This window comes from Pholis gunnellus, assembly GCF_910591455.1.
Source record: "Pholis gunnellus genome assembly, chromosome: 20".
Lineage (NCBI taxonomy): Eukaryota > Metazoa > Chordata > Actinopteri > Perciformes > Pholidae > Pholis > Pholis gunnellus.
Genome location: NC_136547.1, coordinates 5,535,932 through 5,558,309, shown reverse-complemented (window position 1 = coordinate 5,558,309; position 22,378 = coordinate 5,535,932). Strand labels below are relative to the sequence as shown.

Below are 22,378 nucleotides of genomic sequence, written 5' to 3'. Positions count from 1 at the left end.
TGGATTTATTATTTTAAGAATAAATAACAATTCAGTGAATTCCCAAATTACCCAAAACGATACCCAAAGCCAAGGTATCGTATCGGTATCTGGACTGATGAACCTGGATCCTCAAAATGTTGAACAATACTTAAAAAAATGTCCATCATCCTCAGCTGTAGCCTACATAGTGTTTCGTACTAATTAGCGTATGTTAGCATGTTAACATGCAAACATTACACCTACAAAATATCAGCATGTTAGCATTGTCATTGCTAGCATGTCAGCATGCTGACATTAGCATTTAGCTCGGCTGCTAGCATGGCTGCAGACTCTTGACATTTGCATGATTAATGATGATTAATCTTGTACAGTGTACAGTGGTTTTTCATGTGTGCAGAACGCACGCTTGAAGACTACATCTACATCTTGTTGTTTGGCCACATCGCTCAGCCGTCCATGACATCATTCAACCTATTTGACAGCTTGAAAATCACCAAGGTTTTTTAAAAAAGCAGGTGCCTGTTTCAATTTGACACAGAATAAAGCTGCAACCTTTTCAGATGCCAAAACTCCCAACATCACATTTCAAACTTCTCACACTCCTCTAAAGTAAGAGAAAGATTAAAAAAAAGAGGCTGGAATAAGATGCCGGTACAAGTTAAGCTCTTACGGATAAATTAAATTCTGTGAACGTGTCTGAAGCTCCGTGCTTCAACAAATTGAAGGCAATGTTTAACTTCATTCCCTCCGACTGCACACAAGAGCTATCAGGCAGCTGTTAGATAAAGCCGAGTAAATATCGGTAAGTGTAGGTGATATAAGGTGACAAATTCCCCCCGGAGATTTAGTCGCACAGGCTGCAACAGCTATGAATCAATCTGCATAATCTGGAGTTCTTCCAAGAGAGGAAAATAAAAGCAGGGGTATTACACTGATCCGTTAACATATGTGCTCTTAATCCGTTATTTCTAACAATATACGGCCAAAAGTATGTGGTCGCCCGAATGTTGCACACATAGGTGCTTGATGAGCATCTAATTCCAGCCTCCACTCTTCTGGTTTCCACCAGATGTTGAAACTGGCTGCAGGGATTTGATCCCATGATGTTTGGTGCTGAACCAGGAAGTAGAAAGACTGCAAAAAGCCACACAGGGCGGGGGTTTTTGAGTAAATAAAAATAAATGTGTTTCACCCAAGAGACCGCGGTCTGTGAAACGAGAAGTTCTTTTTTTTTTTGGCATGTAACGTCTGTGCTTAAGTAACACCACTTCTGTAGTTATTTCAACCATAACCACCATCTTTTCCTAACCCTAACTAAGTCGTTTTGTTCCCAAAATCTAACTAAACCTTTTCCTGTGAGGACAGAACTTTATTTTGAAAAGATCGTATTCACTTAACGAACGCGTGAATTGACATGTCTTGCTGGATTTCGTAGGAAAACGCACAAAATGATATCATACAACCCTTTGTATGACAATACGATGAACATCAAGACAATAAAACAATACGTCCTGTCCACATACAAAAAGTGTATTTTATCTCATTTGTGTTCAGGGTTCTGAGGGCGTTGGAGTCTTTCCTATCACACTTATACATGTTCACAATAAAAATAACGCATCTAAATAAACCTTAACCTTCAAAAAGGTTGGATTTGTTGCAATTGTCATTGGGTTGTCATACTTTCTCCAGGTATTCATGATATTTCGACCACACCTTAATATTCCCCACATGCAAGTGAAAAGACTTCCTCCTAATTTTAAGGCCGGTTTGTTATCTTGTTCAAATAACTTGAGCAAATTAAACGAACTGATGTGAAGTCAGATAACCATTTAGTTTGCAGCTCCACACCTTTGCTCTTTCTCACATTTGTTCTACACTTTTGTTTACAACAAAGAGCACAATGCGTTAGTGAAACGCCTCAGCAGCTTTATAGAGTACCGTGAGCAGAAATCTATGAGAGGTTTATTAAAGCACTTATTTTGTTTGGAGAACGATGCAACATTGGACTTTGGAAAATGAAGAATTAGGAGCGATAACAGACAGAACAGGTTTCATGGGCGAAATCCAGCTTCTTCATTCTTAATCTCCAACTGTATAAACAAACTAATACCCCCCGAGTCAAATCCATCACGTTTCACTTAGAAGTGCAAAGTGCAATTTGTTTTTACTGCCCGTCTTCTTTCTCTTTTTACCTGGCAGGTTGACATGTTACCACAACTCCGTCCAATAAACAAGCAACTCATGTGACCGTTGTTTGGATATAATCGTCCGGTGCACATGTGAACTTTACCACAGCAAAAATGCAGCAATGTAAACCTGATCCACAGAATATAAAGTGTAGATGTGCACTGTGTGGATTAGACTGAACTATTGCATCCTGCTTCTCCTTATTCTTCTTGTTCCTGCAACATGCTTGTACCTCCTCTTCTACTACGTTGTCTCCTCCTGAGTCACCAACACTGATCCCTGTTCAGTTAACGCACGTGACAAACACAGTAAACGCCATGCACATACTGACATCAATCAGTTGTTTCACACTGGATTAGAGTGACAGAGGCTTGACTGAAAACCTCAAAAAGGCCACATCTAATCAAGGGTTGCAACCATTGTCTATGAGAAGTGGACGTCACTCGTGTTTCAGAGCCTTGAATATGTCGTTTTAGTCGTCGCCATCTTGGGTTTTTTAGCAACCAGTCAACGGAAGTGACTATATTTGGACCGAGGAGGAGTGACATAGAAACGCTGTCTCTGGTAGAGACCTGTCAATCACCATGTAGCCCCGCCCTAAAGCATACCCTGCTTTATGGTCTGTTTGACTCTAAATGGACCATCATTTACTAAATGAACATCATACTGTATTGAAGAAGACTTGAAACTAGAGATTGAGACCATAAACTCATGTTTACAATGTTTACTGAGGTAATAAATCAAGAGAGAAGTAGAGTCATTTTCTCATAGACTTCTATACAACCAGAGGAGTCGCCCCCTGGTGGACACTAAAGAGAATGCAGGTTTTAAAGGCAAAGCATTGTCCATTATTTAATCACAATTTAACCTTGCCCAAAGAGCACATTGATCTTGATGTGTGAAATTGGTGGAGTGCTTCTTTAAAGTGGATCCTGCTTCATTATTTAATCTCACAGTTCAATCTTAAAAATATGTCAAAATGAAGTCAGATTTCTTCATATGTTGCATATCCTTACAATGATGTGTGTGATGAAGAAAACCAAACACATTGACAATTACACAATGGTTGTCAATAAAAGCTGCCATCTACACAGCTGTAAACACACACTCAATGCTCATACATACACCACTTGCCATCTACTGCATGTCATCGTCAGTGTGAGACCAAAGAAACGAGCAGGAAATGGTTTTACAGACAAGGAGGAAACAGCTCACAAAGCCGTGAAGGTTTACAGGCTGCAGGACAAGAAATCAAACGGACATAAACTCTCATTCTAACACAGTAATCCTGCAGGCAATTAAGTTAGCCCGGGAATGAAGCGTGAGTTGAAACACATCCTAAATGTTGGATGAAGTCCAGCAGCAGCAAATCAGGCGTTTATAAAAAAGAAAAAAGGCAGGGGTGGGGATTACAAGGTTTTTAAATTCATGGAGGAAGAAGATTTATATACAAATGTAATGAGAAAAGAAAGCAGCGTTTTCAGAATGTGACCAAACTTCAAATTTAGATTACTGGAAATGCTTCTCATCCGACTCCCTTTTTATAAGCATTTCACAAAACTGAAACAACAATCTCTTTCTTCAAGCAGAACATGGATGCCCTGTGGCTCAGCTGGAGCGCTTATCTATTCAAATTCTCCATCTGAAAACACACACACTGGAAAGAGGGGAAAACAAGCCTTACAGATTTCATTATCGCCTCACACTTCCCACACCAGGAGGTGGCTCACAGGAAAGATGCTTTTTGATGAATAAAACTTTACATTTGAAAACTAAAACACCAGTTTAGAATGGAAGGAGGGGCCAACGTGTCTCCAAAGCACAAAGGATGAAGAAGTGAGGTAAATCTAGAAGTTTACTTTATTGGTTTGTAAACAATCACTGTAACAATGGGCCACAGTGACAGTAGACCCCCCCCACTGTAAGCAGTCCGGTGAAGGTACAGGGATTGAGATAAGCAACAAAGGGAGCCTATTGATTCAGATAAAGCACTGTGAATTTCTGTCGAACACTGACGAAATTAGTGCGAATAAAACTAAATCAAATCTTTAAGTCCATTAAAAACCTCTTCAAAAAACAGATGCACAAGATGACTCCCAAAAAATAATAATTCTTATGCCATTAAATCAACGCTACAATCACATATCAACGTTACATGTTCGCGGTGCACGACTGACTGGACCCCGATGCACATGCAGAAGTGTGCAGACAAAGCCAAACAAGAGAGATGCAGCTCCCACCTCTCACGGACAAACAAAGCAACACAACAATAAATAAATCCTCACATAGGAAATAACTTTAGTTCCCCTCAATGCTCCGTCAGCCAGACTCCATGCAATAAATGGAATTTGTCTTTAGAGAAAGGTGGAGCTCACCTTTTGTTAGTTCCTCTGTCGGATGGCAGCAGCAGCAGTCCTTCCCCTGAATGTCTGCCTGTCTGCGGGTGTCTGCTCTCCTCCGCTCCTCCGTGGATTTCTAATCGGGGCAGCAGCAGCAGCAGCAGCGGCGGCGGCGGTGGTTGCGAAATCGTTGATGCGCGCTTCGCCTTGTTTCAGTGGGCGGCGTGGCTGCTCGCTGTTTTCTTCCGATGTTTCAAACCAAAGCGAAAACACAGAAAAGCCCTCCCACTCTCTCTCTCTCTCTCTCTCTCTCTCTCTCTCTCTCTCTCTCTCTCTCTCTCTCTCTCTCTCTGTGTGTGTGTGTGTGTGTGTGTGTGTGTGTGTGTGTGTGTGTGTGTGTGTGTGTGTGTGTGTGTGTGTGTGTGTGTGTGTGTGTGTCTCTCTCTCTCTCTCTCTCTCTCTCTCTCTCTCTCTCTCTCTCTCTCTCTCTGGGAGTGGATAAGCCTTCTCACTGTAGGAGGAGAAGATAAAAAATGTGCGCCCACATTACAGGCTTCAGGTGACACTGAGGATAAAACCATGTCACCACAGGCTGGAGGGGGGGGGGGGTGAGTCTGGCTGCACCGCTGCATTCTGACTGCACTGCAAAAGAAATTTTTTTCTTGTGGTTGCCCAAATGCCCCACTAATTAGTCACCCATGTGGCCCTGAAATGCCCCTGTGGTTGGTCCAGGTGTGCCTCTTGTTGGCCTAAAAATGTTCCCTTGTTTACTCAAAGTGCCTTTCTTGTTGCTAGAATGCCCCTCTGGTTGGTTTAAACATCCCTCTGGTTGGTTAAAAACACCTCTGGTTGGTTTAAACATCCCTCTGGTTGGTTTAAACGTCCCTCTGGTTGATTAAAAACACCTCTGGTTGGTTTAAACGTCCCTCTGGTTGGTTTAAACGTCCCTCTGGTTGGTTTAAACGTCCCTCTGGTTGGTTTAAACGTCCCTCTGGTTGGTTTAAACGTCCCTCTGGTTGGTTAAAAACACCTCTGGTTGGTTTAAACATCCCTCTGGTTGGTTAAAAACAACTCTGGTTGGTTTAAACATCCCTGTGGCTGATTAAAAACACCTCTGGTTGGTTTAAACATCCTTCTGGTTGGTTTAAACGTCCCTCTGGTTGGTTAAAAACACCTCTGGTTGGTTTAAACATCCCTCTGGTTGGTTAAAAACAACTCTGGTTGGTTTAAACATCCCTGTGGCTGATTAAAGACACCTCTGGTTGGTTTAAACGTCCCTGTGGCTGATTAAAAACACCTCTGGTTGGTTAAACATCCCTCTGGTTGGTTAAAACATCCCTGTGGCTGATTGAAAAGCCCCTCCGGTTGAATAAAACCGGTGCTTTTCCTGTCACCCAGTTGCCCCTCTGATTGGTCAAGGGACCAATCCGAATGGCCCTCTGGTCACACAAGTGTGTTTTTAGTTTTTAGCCCCTCTGGTCTTCACAGTTGGTCTTTTCGTCACCCAGTTGCCCCTCTGGTCTTCCTAAAAGCCCCTTTCTTGTCCCCAAAGTCACCAAATTGTGTCTAGTCAAACCAAATGTCCCTCTTAAGTCTTTACTGTATCATAAAAACATATCGCTTCTCCTCTGAGCTGCCCCCTGCCCTTATAGGGGGGCAAAGGGCAAAATCTTTTATTAGCAACCCTACAAATAAGACCCTCAGTATAACCAGCACATTTAAACAAAGACTCCAAACCAATATAAAAGAGCACAGAGAGTCACAAATAAAAAGAAAAGAGGAGCTTCATTGGAGTTTCAGAGGGAATTGTGTTACTTTCAAACATATTTATTGCATTTCTTTTGCCCATAGAGAGAGTACTGCTTTTATATCCTCCATGTTTTTTATAACATACATCTACACAAGGAGGCCAGTGTCGTTGTGATATATTAAGAAGCCATTAAATACACTGAAATGATTAATTCATTAAGAGAAATAAAAAGCATTTGTATGTAAGCGCGTTGTAGCTGTCTTCATTTAATCCTCGGAGATAGTTATGAACTAAAAGTTTAGGAGGCAAAGTGCTTCAACAGCGACTCCAGCTGCAACTTACCAAGAAGAATTTAGAAGTTATTAAACTGCAAGATTATGTATCTTTATTTTATGTATCATTTTCAACAAATCATGTGACATCGTCGTGGTTATTCCCTTTAAATGAATGGATAGAAAAACATTTGTTTGATATACTTCACGTGCAGATTTAAAGCTTTTTCTCTTTAAAATAAGTTAAATATTTTACCGTGACTTTGTCCAGTGACAACATCTCGACACCGAACTACATTAACACGGAAAGAAAATTCAGACTCAACGCAGAAACTCTAAATTCCTCTAAAGGAACATCAGAGGAAGTGACATCGGTAAAACTAAAAGTGATATTTTAATTGTTTGCGGTTGATATTTCTTGCAGTGTGCAGCTGCTCAGACAGCTCTCTAAAGAGACTTCAACGTGTTTCCTCTGTAAAAAGAGTCACGTTTGGACAAAGTTGAACTGTTTATCACTCAACCCAAATACAAGGGCTTCATATTTGTGATGTTTAGATTGTTTAAAACATAAAGCACTCTGAACACAATCTGATACACAAGAATGATAAATAATATAAGAGATTATTGCAACGTTCCTCAAAGGAGAAGCTCAATTCTCCCTCTCACTGCTCCTCTGACAGCGTCACATGACGATCTTCTGTTGGTGAAGGAGCTCTGATTTTCCTTTAAAAAAATAATTTCACCGCCATCAGACTGTAATTAAATGTGGCGACCAGAGTCTAAATAAGAGCAGCGGCAATTACATTTAGCAGGAAAACGACTGAGACGTGTACACGCGGAGATGGCTCTCAGTATTTTGGGGGTTAAATTAATAAAGAGAACCCTAAGGATGCATTTAACAAGATGCTATATTTACATATGTGTGTGTGTGGGTGGGTGAATATCTTAGAAGCCACCTGGGCTTGCAGGCCTCGGTCCCTCCGGAGTCGACTGACAGTATCGCTGCAGTACAAGCGGTCTTTGATATATTTGCTTTAATTATCGAGGATAATGAATTTAGATTTGTGATGCATCGAGCCTCCGAAATGGCAACCAACCCCCCCCCCCCCCCCGGAGCCCGTCTAATGCCTGATACTGCTTCAGGCTCCTGGGGAGTTTTGGGGAAACTCATAGGAGAGTTAGCTGATGGAAACAGATAGCCCTCTGAAATGCTAATGTTGACTTTTTGGGGTTTAAATCTGGCTGCAGCCCATGGGACGCGCCGCGCTGCTTCTAATGCACACCCTTTTCCAGGGTGGGGGGTTAAAGCTAACCTTTGGCTCAGTTAAGTGCTGTACATTTCCTTCCTCACTCGCAGACAAATTGCTCTGCAGAAACCAACAAACCGTGTAATAAATAGAATAAAATTCCCTTAATTCTGTCGGAGGCTTCGCTCTCACTCTTTGTTTCAGGACGAGGCGCGAGCAGCTCTGCTCTCGGTGGACGTCCGTCCAGGTGTGGCCCCCGAGCCGCCGGCAAATTAATTAAAGGAGCCGCATGCACCGCTCGGGCCAGCTCGTCGGGCCCGCCAGTCATCAGCGGCGTGACAACGATCTGACCATCAACCGGCTTCATTGGCATTCAGAGGACGTTTTCTCTCCTCCTCACTGTCCGCTAAATAAACACACAGGATGCAACCTCTCGGTCACTCTCTTGATCAATACGTCACATCTGACAGCCATATACAGGAGCTTTTCTTTTTTAACCTTTTTTAAGGCTTTTAGGGTGACCCAGATATTGATTGATCAAAGTCATGCATAGGTACCGAACCTCGGGAAGTATCGATGTGGTCCTGAGTTATCGGTTCTATCGGTACATTGTAAGTTCTGGAGTGAGATGTCCTCGTCTCAAACGTCCTCTCTCCATCTCTTTGTGCTTTATACTCTGACACACACCCTGGAGTCCAGACACTGGTGATGATGATGAAGGGTGTTGCTGAAGATCCACTGATGGGATGAGGAGCAGGACTAGGATGGAGGCCGGAGGTGAATCGGGTGGAGGAGGGTTACATCGGTTCGTACTGAATGACAGCTGACAGAAGAGAGGAGAGCGGCTTTAAAAGTTCACAGTGACGGTTTGTGTAGGAATTAAACAAACAAGATATTACTTGTTCTTCAGTGAGCTTTTTAGAGGCTAGCTGTTTCCCTACGTTTCCAGTCTTTGTGCTAAGCTAAGCTAACTGGCTGCTAAATGTAGCTTCATGCTTTGTGTTGATCTTTCAATCAAAACTCTCTTGCAGGAAAGGGACAAAGATTACTTTATGGTTCCTTTAAGATCCAAGTTGAATATTCCTTTAAGATGAAAACTGCGCTATTCTTTATGCTTTATCAACATATTTATGTTTTTTACCTGCCTGCCATCTGAGCATAATTAGATTTACTTTAAGTTTTTCTTCTTCTGTGTTTGTTGATAACATGTACGTGATCAGATGAAGACGGACAGCGTGTCAACGTGCATCCCGTCAATCACGGGTCGAAGGCCTTTCTCCATGCCATGTCAACCTGGATCTCCTTTTCTCCCACAATGCACCTCCCTCGTTGCCTCGTATGAATGGGGGATAAAAACCCAGAGTGCGTCTACGTTCCTGAAAAAATTAGGTCAGCCATCGAACGGAGCAAAAGACTCACAAAGATGAAAGCCGGCACACTTTATAAAGCAGAAAAACATCAACCACCTGGTACCACTTCAGGGCGGAAAGAGAGTAATTGGGGGGGGGGGGGGGGGGGGGGGGGGGGGGGGGGGGGGTAGAGGGTTAGGGTTTTTCTTCTTCTGCACAATTTGAAGCATCAGATCCGAGTGCTTTCACTTTTCTTAAGCGAGTAAATAAAGGTGATTGAGTTTTTTTTCTCCTGCTTGGATCAGACTTTTCAAAGGATGCAACATCCCCCGTCTCCCCCGTCTCCCCCTGTCTCCCCCGATGTCCTCCCCTCTTTTACACAGTGTGTGCTGTGCCTCCACGGGAGCTTCTAATTGCCTTTTGTACTTGCTGCTCGTCTGTCTGGGTGATACGCAGTGACAAGCCGCATCCTCAGAAGAAGTGATGTGTTCTCTGCAGAGCTTTATCCGTCTCTCACATGATTTCTCTCCCACAATCCTCCCCCCACCACTCACACACTTGTGTCTCTCTCTAATGTAAAGTATGTGCCAAGTGGAAGTGTAATGTGTGTCGAGTGGAAAGTGAGCGTGCATGTTACCAGGGCAACTGGTAAATCAAGTTGAGCAATTTGTCAGAAGTTTGCTCAGAAGCTGTGAGATGATTCTTACTTTGTTTCCACTCAGATGAGCTGATCAGTCTGGAAGGGAAGACAGAAAGAGTGTTGTAGAAGCTCTCTGTTGTCTCTGGAAGGCTGTCTAGTGCTTTAACAAACAATTCAAATGGTCAAATCCAAATTTAGGGATGGAGCGATATGGAAAAGTTGATCGTGGTGAATATCCGTAATCGGGATAATTTGCTTGAAAAAGCTGTGTAGCTCACTATCATGGTGGAGAAGTGAATACTAGACTTAAATACAGCAATTATCATGTAAATAACAACAGAATCACACAATGTTGCTGTTGCTTTATTTATGCGGGGGGCCTTGGAATTCATATTTAGTTTAAGGATGTTCTTCTTTGATGCAACAAAAACATTTGTTTTCTTAAAAAAAGGTTTTAAGCATATTTAATCACAATTATTTTGTCTAGGATAGTCCTGACATTTAAGTTTTACCTGTAACAGTCGTAAAAACACAGGCACAGTAACATTTTGCGTACAATATTGTTGACTCATACTCATATGTGCAACATGTTTCATGTTGTTGACATATTAAACGGTTTTACAGAGGGAATTTGGGATATCTGTTTTTATCACTCCATAAATCAGAAAACATTGTCAACAGCTATAAAAACAAGTCCGTTTTCTCCATGTTGTTATTATTAAATGTAGTATAAATAAGCCTCTGAGTGATGTGTGAACAAACCCCTCTGTGTTAACCTTCAGAACATAGAGAGGAATGAAAGTGTAAAGTTTGGTGTATGAGCTGCTGAAGTGGAGATTTCTGGATCAGAGTCTGAGAACAAACTCATTTAGAGAAAACGTCCTTTAAAGAGATGTTTCGTAAAGGAAGACTTATGATGCATTTGATCTAAATGCAGACTCTGGAGGATTCAGGTGTTGTTTTGTGGGTCAATGTCACTGGTATAAGTCGCTGGTTTCATGTTGAAAGGGTCATGACGACCGTTTCTCCAATCATCTCATCCTCTTTTTTTAGGTCCAGCAGCAGCAGTGAGCTGATCAAAGCTGCCAAGAAGTTATTACAAACCGACGGGAAAATCACGCACTCATGCAACATAATAACAACATACTGAGAATTACATAATGATGTCAAACAGGGTCGGAGCCACCGCTGAGGACTCGTGAACAGTGTTATTTCTGGCAATCCGGAGGGTTTAATTGCATCAGTTTCAAGTGGTCATTCACATATTACACATGCTGCTACTTTCGTTTTGATATTCGTGTGACTCTGAATGTATGATAGGGTCTAAATGCCCTGAAGAAAGACCCACAGTAGCTGTTCTCATGATTAAGCCATTATAATAAAGGCTCTTTCATATTTTCTTCTTCGTTGGTCCAATGTGGACAGACCCAGATCCTCCAGCAGAGACCGCTCCACCGTGGACAGACCCAGATCCTCCAGCAGAGACCGCTCCACCGTGGACAGACCCAGATCCTCCAGCAGAGACCGCTCCACCGTGGACAGACCCAGGTCCGGAGCTCCAGAAGGAGGAGGAGAGCTCAGCTCCCGGCAGCAGCAGCAGCGTCGTCTCCTCCTCCTCCTCCTCCGGGAGCAGAGCTTCTCCTCTCTGGGAGCCAACACCGACACCACGCTGCTGGAGACCCAGGACGTATTGCTGCACCCGCTGGAGGGAAGGGAGGCACGGGAGAACCAGAACCAGGACTGAGAGGGGCAGACTGTCAGACCCTGCTGCAGTAAAATGAGAGGTTTTCTCAAGAGATTTCAATGATCCGTGGGAATCGTGTTAAAAAAGACCGGAGGAATAATTAAGTACCGCAAGCTAACAAAAACGCACAAATCAACTGAATGGAAATGGGAACAGCAGCTCCAACGTTCTTTGCAGCCTCACAACACAAACTCTCCATAAAACGCTACATAAAGTAAAAGATGAAGGTAATTCAACGTTGCTGTGACGTCGGGTGTGTTTGAGTTCATGTCGGAGGTCGTTTTGCTCCAAGTTCTGCAGCTGCAGTTACTCTCCTTTGTTTAAAACGTTGATAAAACACGAGGTCAGAACAACAGTAAATATGAGGAGATGAAAAAGGAAACAGTCAGGCAGCTGCACACACACACACACACACACACACAAAAGAACACTAACTATAAAATCCATGATTCGTCCTGTTTCTGGAATCCATCAGACTGAAATTACAGTTTTTTTCAATTGCTAACAAGCAGTGTTCAATACTGAAACCACATGTTCAAAACTCTTCACACGTTCAGCGAAACACAAGTGTCTACGGACCAAACTGTGAATCATTTTTCATTGCTTTCAGACAAAATGCATTCAATCACCACATTTTTCAAAATTCACAAACACTTTTGTCATTCATACTCCACAAACTGCAAAAAACTATGTATTTGCAGGACATTTTTCATATGCTAACACACTGCTTTCAAAACTGATAAAAGCACATTCAAATCAGAATGATGGCAAATTTCAAACATTTCTGCAGTAATTATTTTGAAATATAGAAAATGAATGAAAATGAAATAATAATCATTCCAAGCTAATTGCAATTTCAGCTCAAAGCCAGCCCAGGTGTCTTGTTTTAGTCTAATTACCGGTAGCTTGGAAGTGATTTTGTTTGGAAATATGGATCACAGAAGACAGGTTGGTGGGGAAAGAGGAGTGGTACGAGGGAGAGTGCGTGGAGGACAAAGGAGAGGAAGACCAAGAGCGGTGATATCGGATGAAATAAGGGCCACAATTATTGACCATGTTGTAAACCACGGTCTCATTTTGAGAGAGGCCGGTCTAAGGGTGCAACCTAATCTGCCCCGCTCAACAGTTGCGTCAATAATACAAATTTTCCGGCAAAACAACAGGTGAGATGATACATATTACAGTACAATAGGAGGAGTTTTCTCTGCATGGAGGTGGAAGGTTTATGACCACCATCCACATGATCAGATGACTTTACTGGAGGTAATGAATGCGGAGTGTGGAGACATTTCTCCTGAACACTGCCAGGGTTGGGTTAGACATTCCTAAAGATACTTTCCAAGATGCATTGCCAGAGAAGACATCAGATGTGATGTTGATGAGAACATGTGGCCTAATCCAAGAGAGAGGGAGGACTAGAACCATCACAGAACTTCACAATGAGTGATTAGACTACACGTGTTGTTGACTTTTTCTTTTTTTGCCCTGGAATTTCAGGATTTTTTTTTTCTTTTGTCACCTATTTACAGTATTTTCACAAATGAAGTACTATATTAAAAATATATATATATTTCTGATTCATTCTTGTTACATACGTATGCTTTAGTACAGGGGTCCCCAAACTTTTTCCTGTGAGGGCCACATCACTGAACATATCGTTTGACCATCGTTTAATCGGGGCGGAACACCGCCCTGCGCGATACAGAGAGCAGGGGAATTGAAAACGCGCGACCATGTAGTGACAGACATGACATGCCGGCGTGTAAATAAATTAAGCACAAGTACTCGTCCTTCAAGCTCCCGTCTCTCTGCTCTTCTACTTCTTCTACTCTTCTACTTCTACAGGGTGCGCGCATGACAGCTCTCATCTCGTTCGCCCCCTGGTGGTTGGCTGATTCAGGAAGCGTTTGATTTGATATGTAGCAGAGCACGTATTTTAAACGTTAATATCGCAGACGATCATGCTCATTTAATCGTGGCAGCCAAAATCGTGATCGCGATTAAAATTCGATTAATTGTGCAGACTGAAAAAAAATCATAATGCGTCTCTGGTATTGTTCAGGGGGCCGGACCAAATGTGGAGGCGGGCCGCATCCGGCCCGCGGGCCGTAGTTTGGGGACCACTGCTTTAGTACATTCAATAAATTAAAAATCTGTTATTCTATATTGAAATACTGTTTATGTGAAAATTCATTCTAACTAAATAAAAGTTCATGATTTATGTAATGCTCCCTGTTGCTGGTGTTTTTTAGGTCAGTGTGTTCTGAGTGACATGCATGTTTTCTGAATGAGAATTTGTTGCCAGTGATCGGTGGAACGAGCTTATTTTGAGACGTGTATGAAGTGTTTTGTTGGTCTGAGTGAGTTTTGGAGGTTAGATTAACTGTTTGGCCAAAATGAATCTTGGTAATGCAGACTGTGTGAAGAGTTTTGAACACGTGGTTTCAGTATTGAACACTGCTTGTTAGCAATTGAAAAAAACTGTAAACTCATCCGTTAAATTAGTGTAATCAGTGAACCTCTCTCAGTGGCTCATCAGAGGGATCCACTCCGTCCCCCATCTGCTCCCTGCCAATTCCACTCCGCCGCTGCCTCGGCCCGCAGACTGATCGGCCCCCGCAGGCCTGGCACTGGGTTCAGCCACCATGATGGGGACATTTACATTTTAAGCATTTTGGCTGGCGCTCGTATCAGGGAGTGATTTACAGTCAGCCGGACCTGAGGGAAGAGGATGACCTTGAGTGAATCGCTGGTCCTCTTTGTTTTCTGAGCTCATGTTGTGTGTTCATTGTTATCAGACTTCAGGAGAGGAGCCGGAGTTTTTTTTTCCCACAACAGTATACGTTTTAAACACTTTGTATCTTGGCACAAACACAATGATGTTTGTTGTTGAGGCCTGAACGTGAATGTAAACTTGGTGTATAAAGTGTTATTTCAATGACGTTCATTCTTCAGCGACTAAAACACATTTTAGTCTGTACAAACGTTTTTTACCTTTTATCATAATTACATAAACAATGTATCATCCAAAGGGAATCCTTACTCCAAAGTGGTGCCGGTTTACAGATTTCTGCAATTACAACAACGACTACAAAGAGACACAAAACAGAAACAAAACAGCTACAAAGAGACACAAAACAGAAACGAAACAGCTACATAGAGACACAAAACAGAAACGAAACAGCTACAAAGAGACACAAAACAGAAACGAAACAGCTACAAAGAGACACAAAACAGAAACGAAACAGCTACAAAGAGACACAAAACAGAAACGAAACAGCTACATAGAGACACAAAGAGCCACGAAGAGAAACAAAACAACTACAGAGAGACACAAAACAGAAACAATACAACTACAAAGAGAAACAAAGAGCTACAAAGAGAAACAAAACAACTTCAAAGAGACACAAAACAACTACAAAGAGACACAAACAACTGTAAAGAGAAACAAAACAACTATTATTACTGTTACTACTTTATTGTTTAAAAATTCAACTTTTCAAGAGTTCAATACTCCTGCAGCTAAATTGTTGACATATTTTATAAAAACTTTACCAGCTATTGATTATTCTTGTTTTCTTTTACAGTTTTTTTCAATTGCTAACAAGCAGTGTTCAATACTGATACCACATTTTCAAAACTGTTCACACATTCAGCGACACACTAGTGTATACGGACCTAACTGTGAATCATTTTTCATTGCTTTCAGACAAAATGCATTTAATCACCACATTTTTCATAATTTATGTAATGCTCCCTGTTGCTAGTGTTTTTTAAGTCAGTGTGTTCTGAGTGACATGCATGTTTTCTGAATGAGAATTTGTTGCCAGCGATTGGTGGAACGAGCTTATTTTGAGACATGTATGAAGTGTTTTGTTGGTCTGAGTGAGTTTTGGAGGTTAGATTAACTGTTTGGCCAAAATGAATCTTGGTAATGCAGACTGTATGAAGAGTTTTGAACATGTGGTTTCAGTGTTGAACACTGCTTGTTAGCAATTGAAAAAAACTGTAGTTCAGTGTGGCTTTGTGGCACAAAGGCAGTAAAACTGCCTGTGCCAAAGCACACTGACTGTAATCCTGCGGGCTTAATAACTAGAAAATGCATTTCCTGCTGAAAATGCGTTGGAATGCTGAAAGCTGAAATGAATTGCAAAAACTTTGCTGAAAATAAATATCCAATTCAAACAAAAAATTGCAAAAAGCTTAATAATTCAAAAGGTTTAAAGATTAGAAATATGAAGAGACATAGCACACGTGTCCTTAACGAGCTGAACATTTTGATATTTGAACGGTTTCTGTAGCTTAAAATATGAAGGAGCAGAAGCCTTTGAAAAAACGTACGAAAGAAATATAATATAAGGAAGAATAAAGAAACAGGATAACAATAATAAAATACTCTCATAAAAACGAATATAGTATTTAAATATGTATACATAATATGTAAATATTAAACAATTAATTATATATAGACATGACTGTGAAAACAAAATGGATGTGAAAGATTCCATCGTTGCTAGGTTACATCTCAGTGCATCATTCATATACGATGATCATTTAAACATAAACAACGCCTCAGATGGTCAAGAAACAGTGTTTTCTCAACTTTCTCGACGATTTGTTGCAAAGTTTCACTTCTACAGACGATTTGGTACATCCCGAGAACAACTACAGACTCACAGAGACTGAAAGAAGAAACACAACTGACTTCCACTATGGAAAACGTGAGATTTAAACACTTTGAGTGGTTTTTATGTGTTTTAGTGTCGAGACGTTTAAAACGTTAGCTAAGATAACGTTTAGCTAGCTTAAAAGATAAGTTTTAAGCTAGCTAAACTTCGATCGGCTCTGCCATGAACACTCCCTCACTGAAACAAAAAACTAATAAAACTAATTCATATTATCATAAATATGATTCATATCATCATTATAAACATTGTAGAAGATGCTGTTTTTTACTGTAATGATACACACTGGCTAATGGATCAGGTAGACGACAGTACTGTACCGACTCAGTTCATCTAGTCATTATAAATACATTCAAATCACTGCCTGACTTACTATAATGTTTTATCATATTATTATATGTCTTTTATCAAATAATTCTTATCACAAATTCATATCAACCAGCTCCAAGCGAACACATTTATATTGGATGTTTAAATATAGCCTATTAAAAGTAGGCTCTCAACTATAAAGTACTTGAACTTTTATATTTTTAATATATTATAATTAGATTTTCCTACAGTATGGAAATACTAGATATATATAAGGAGGGTCCTGCTTTGTTATCAGACCTCGAGGTTCTGTCTTTGAGGAGGTTTTAACTCCTTCACTCTTTCAGTTTTATGAGAATATGCTAAATATTCCTGTAATCATGTTAATCAGGCTACTAGCAAATCTGAAACCAGCTCAAATAAAGCACAGAAATCCACACTGTGTAAGAGTGTGAGGATCAGGGGTCAATAGGGGGAGTAGCTCATTGTAGCCCTGGGGCCTCTTGCTAACTTAATCTGGCCTCCATGAACTCTTTCAAGGGTTGAATGGACTGATAGGCTCATTATGTTTGTGACAATAAATGTTATTATTCACTTTATCTATTGCCAGATGTTTCTTTGACTGTACTAGTGAAGCCTCATTATAACATGAGTGTGTGTCGTTGCAGTGTGATGTTCCCGTCCACCTCCAGGACAACCAGAGAGGAAGGAGAGTCTCCACTCGCAGACAGTGTCCATGCTGCAGGGATGACCAGGTAACACATTTAGATCCTCATATTCAATAATGTGTGACCAATATTATGTGTTTTAAAATGTTAGTGTATAGCTTTCTTTTTTATGATGATTTTAATGTAAAGTGTCTTTGACAATCATGAAAAGCGCTCAATAAATAAAATGTATTATTGTTATTATTATTAAATAAGTCACAATGTAAATACTCCAGAGATTATTATACAGGTTTTAGTTTGACATCCTCTAATGTGTTGCTCACCAGGTGCAGACTTTGACCCGCAAGCGCCGGTGCTCTGCTGCTACTGGAGACCCTCCCCAGAAGAGGAGAAGGAAACAAAAATAAAACTGGGACGTCTCATCAAGCAGAAGCTCTGGGAGAGACTGGACCGTCCCACGTCAACAGAGACGGTAGACAAAGACAGACGGGTGCATGTGGACGTCTCATACGGGGTAGGTGTTCAACCTCCGCATTATTTTGTGGACACTTCGAAAGAACCAGAGTGCTAAAACAAAATAATGAGCCTCTGCCAGCGACCTGCATTTTCCGCCTCCACCTGCAAATTCTGGCAGACAGTTGTAACCTTAACCTCCAACTCTAGCCTCCTCCAGCAACCAAGGCCGCTGCCTCCACCTAAGGATCAGGTTACATTCTTCTGCCAGAATCTACAGCCTCCTCCACCTGCACATTCTGGCAGACAGTTGTAACCTAAATCTCCACCTACAGCCTCTGCCAGCAACCTGCATGTGCTGCCTCCGCCTGCAGATTCCGACTGACAGCTTAGGTCAAACATCCACCTAAAGCCTCTGCCAGCAACCTACATTTGCCGCCTCCAGCTGCAGGTTGCTGGCAGACAGTTGTAACCTTAACTTCCATCTCTAGCCTCCTCCAGCAACCAAAGCCTCCGCCTCCACCTGAGGATCAGATTGCAGCTTTTTCTGCCAGATTATACTTCCTCCTCCACCTGCACATTCTGGCAGACAGTTATAACCTAAATCTCCATCTAAAGCCTCTGCCAGCAACCTACATTTGCCGCCTCCACCTGCAGGTTGCTGGCAGTCAACTGTATCCTAAATCTCTGCCTTCGGCCTCCACCTAAAGTTCATGTTGCAGCCTTCCGGAATCTGCAGCCTCCTCCAACTGCACATTCTGGCAGAATTGTAACCTAGACCTCCACCTACAGCCTCTTTCAGCAACCTGCACGTGCCGCCTCCCTCTGCAGATCCTGGTCGACAGCTGAGGTCAAACCTCCACCTTCAGCCTCTGCCAGCAACCAGCACTTGCCACCTCCACCTGCAGATTCTGGCAGACAGTTGTAACCTTAACTTCCATCTCTAGCCTCCTCCAGCAACCAAAGCCTCCGCCTCCACCTAAGGATCAGGTTGCAGCTTTTTCTGTCAGAATCTACAGCCTCCTCCACCTGCACATTCTGGCAGACAGTTGTAACCTAAATCTCCATCTAAAGCCTCTGCCAGCAACCTACATTTGCCGCCTCCACCTGCAGGTTGCTGTCAGTCAACTGTATCCTAAGCCTCTGCCAGCAACCTACATTTGCCGCCTCCACCTAAGGTTCAGCATCCTTCTGCCAGAATGTGCAGCCGCCTCCACCTGTACATTCTGGTCGTATGCTATAACTAGAACCTCCACCTAAAGCCTCTGCCAGCAACCTGCATTTGCCACCTCCACCTGCAGGTTGCTGGCAGTCAACTGTATCCTAAATTCTGGCAGACAGCTGCAGCTAGAACCTCCACCTACAGCCTCCTCCAGCAGTCTACAGCCCTGGCCTCCACCTGTTGATTCTGGTAAACATCTCCAGACTCCTGCTCCACCTTCATCCTCTTCCAATTCCATCCTGCAGCCTTCGCCAGCGACCAGTAGCTTCCATCTACACCTACGCCTCACCTCAAGACCCAACGGATGAATTCTTTCTGCAAGATCTGAGCATCAGAGATGCCTCTTCCTCCTCCTCCTCATCCTCCACGTTCACCACCAACTCCTGCGCTTCTCAAAGTTAAATAAAGTCCATCAATCTCTGCCGTCATCAGATCAGATCATTTGAGTCCACAACAATTAGCATCAAACAGATTCCTTCATATTTGAGATCTCAGTGGATTTGTGGGATTTTTAACACAATTTTCTCATCAGACACTTTTCTCATTTTTATTATTTGTTTTGCAGTTTGCCTGCAGCTTTCTGTTATTATTAGTTTAAATGAGGAATGCTAAAGGTTTAACATAGATAAAGATCACAACTTCTGCAAACTTAGAAATATCAATTATTATCATTCAAAGTAAAACCTTCAGTTGTAGCAACAAACCAAGCCAGTCCTCATACTTCACCGACAGTGATCATTCATAATATAAAACGTCTCGTTTTGATTCAGTACAAAGTGAGAAATAATTATTGATAATAAAGCTGAACTAAACAGTTGTAGGTTTAACTTCATATCACACATTTTTCTACATTAATCTTCCAAGTCATGCACTGTTGATATATATCTTTAAAATATATAATATATATACAAAATATAGAAAAGTCTAGTTTTTATTCAGCACAAAGTGAGAACAACGTGTCAGAACAGATTGTAATTTCTACGTTTCTGAAAAAACTAGAAAATGCATTTCCTGCTGAAAATGCGTTGGAATGCTGAACACTGAAATGAATTGCAAAAACATTGCTGAAAATAGATATCCAATTAAAAAAAAAATTGCAAAAAGCTTAATAATTCAAAAGGTTTAAAGATTGCAAATATGAAAAGTTAGCATCACCCCTCTCCTGAAAGAGCTGAACATTTTAATATTTGAACGGTTTCTGTGGTTTAAAAAATGTCAGCAGTAGTGATATTTGTTGTAGTAGTAGTTGAAAGCTGAAATGAATTGCAAAAAGATTGCTGAAAATAGATATACAATTCAAAAAAAGAATTGCAAAAAGCTTAATAATTCAAAAAGTTTAAAGATTACAAATTGCTGAAAATACAGAAATGGGAGACTACCTGCCTGAAAAATGTTGTAGCCTGAAAGCATTTAATTAAACTGCACTGCTGAAAACCCTTCTAGTTGAAATGTTTAACTATGGTGTCCGTAGCTGAAAGTATGAGAAAGAAGAAGGCTTTCAAAGTTGAAGAAGTTTAAGAGGATTTGAAGATTTTCTCCATAGATATCCAATTAAAAAAAGATTGCAAAAAGCTGAATAATTCAAAGTTTAAAGCTTACAAATATGAAAAGTCACATCACTCCTCTCCTGAAAGAGCTGAACATTTTAATATTTGAATGGTTTCTGTGGCTTAAAAAATGTCAGCAGTAGCGATATGTGTTGTAGTAGTAGTTGAAGTTGTAGTTGTAGTAGAAGTATTATAAGTAGTAGAAGTATTAGTAGCGTTAGAATAAGTGTGTGTGGGGGCGTCCTCTAAAAGTATCCAAGACCTGAATGACTGAATGAGAGAGATGCACACAGAGAGATAGAGATAAGTGTATGTGCACCTGTGTGCCAGCAGCCTGTTCATGGAGAACAGACAGGCAGACAGACAGTTAGATGGACTGAGTGAATGTGAGAGAGAGACAGACAGGCAGACAGACAGTTAGATGACTGAGTGAGTGTGAGAGAGAGACAGACAGCCAGACAGACAGTTAGATGGACTGAGTGAGTGGGGGAGAGAGACAGACAGGCAGATAGACAGTTAAATGGACTGAGTGAGTGTGAGAGAGAGACAGACAGGCAGGCAGACAGACAGTTAGATGGACTGAGTGAGTGGGAGAGAGAGACAGACAGGCAGACAGACAGGAGGTCTAACAATCCCTCCATGTCGTGTGCGTAGAGAGACAGACAGAGAGAGAGTGAGACACAGACAGACAGAGAATACCCATATTTGATTGGCTGAGCAGCATCATTTCCAAAGGCTTCTCAAACAAAGATGTATATGTCCAGTACAGAAATGACGGGAGCCATTTGTGGACTGTCAATCCAAGAGTATGAATCTAAAATGCAGAAAAGAGAGTAGCACTATCTCAATTGAACCTGAACGACACTACCGGTAACATCGGCGTGTGTGTATATTGCGACGTCTTCGGGCAGTAGAAGCCACACTGTCAAAATTTCTTGCGAAATTTTCTAGTTTGTTTTACTGTTATGTCATTTATCTGCCTTGTTTGTATTGTTATTGCTTTTACTCTTTGTTTGTTTGTTTTGTACCATGTAGTGTCTTTCAGTACTTTGTATTATTATTATTTTAAAAGCTAGAAAAACCCTTAAACAATCCTTTATTACTAATAATACTCTCCTGACTAACCTGCTGCCAGGAGTTCCAGCCCTGCAACAAAAGAAAGTACTTTCCACCACCTTCCATCCCCTTCAAGATCAGAGGACGATAAGAGGATAAAGAGTAATGTCTCACTAAATCATCACTTTTCAAAGAGTGCCACGTGACCCTCAATAAGACAGAAAGTAGCCTCTCATTGATGAGGACACTGGTTGCTATAATTTCTATATTTTGTTTAAGTAGAAAACTCACAAACGGACTGAAAAGTGATAAAGTGATAAAGCATCTGCTGACTCATCCCTTAACTGACCACCCGACAACCTTCACTTCTCACTCATATTGGCCTCCCGTCTTTACCCACAAAGCATTTCTCTCCAGAAAGATGGAAAAGGAGGGTTGCTGATGAAATTGCAGCTGATATGTCTTCCGACTCAGCCGCTATCACCCAATCAAATCCCCCTTTCAACCTCCTTTCGATGAGGAGGAGATAGGAGTTAAGGTGACCTTGTTCTGAATGCGGCCTGCGAGGCTGTATAATTGGATACACTCTGACGTGAGATTGAGTTTATCGCAGGCAATAAAGATTTTTTTAAAAGCTGTGCTCTGCTTTCTGAATGGGAGTAATCAGTCTAGGAGCTCAGAAGCAACAATCAGTACCAACGGATCCTGCGGTTAAAACACCCGAGGTCGACTTCTTCTTTTCTTCTTCTTCTTCTTCTTTTCTTCATGTGTTCATAGATAAGGACAGCTGTTAGCATCTGTATTGTTAACCACACATGGCTCCGTCAGTCCACCACTTTTGGTCCAGGCTGAATGCGCCGTCATTTTGTAGGAAATCATTAAATCTCTACGTCACTCGTCCACATTCAGAATACAGTAACTTCTGTTC

The 22,378-nt window shown here is 41.5% G+C and overlaps 1 protein-coding gene across 1 annotated transcript in view; it reads left to right on the top strand.

Annotated features, from left to right (window-relative positions):
• Positions 1-4,756: 4,756 nt before the first annotated feature.
• The window catches only part of LOC306712028 (sialic acid-binding Ig-like lectin 15), a gene marked incomplete at both ends in the record, with an annotated part of 36,888 nt that continues 19,266 nt past the window's right edge, over positions 4,757-22,378 (top strand). Inside the window, one exon of the mRNA XM_079181124.1 lies at positions 4,757-4,868. Coding sequence (XP_079037250.1) covers positions 4,757-4,868 — 112 coding nt within the window. The remainder of the gene's footprint in view (positions 4,869-22,378) is intronic.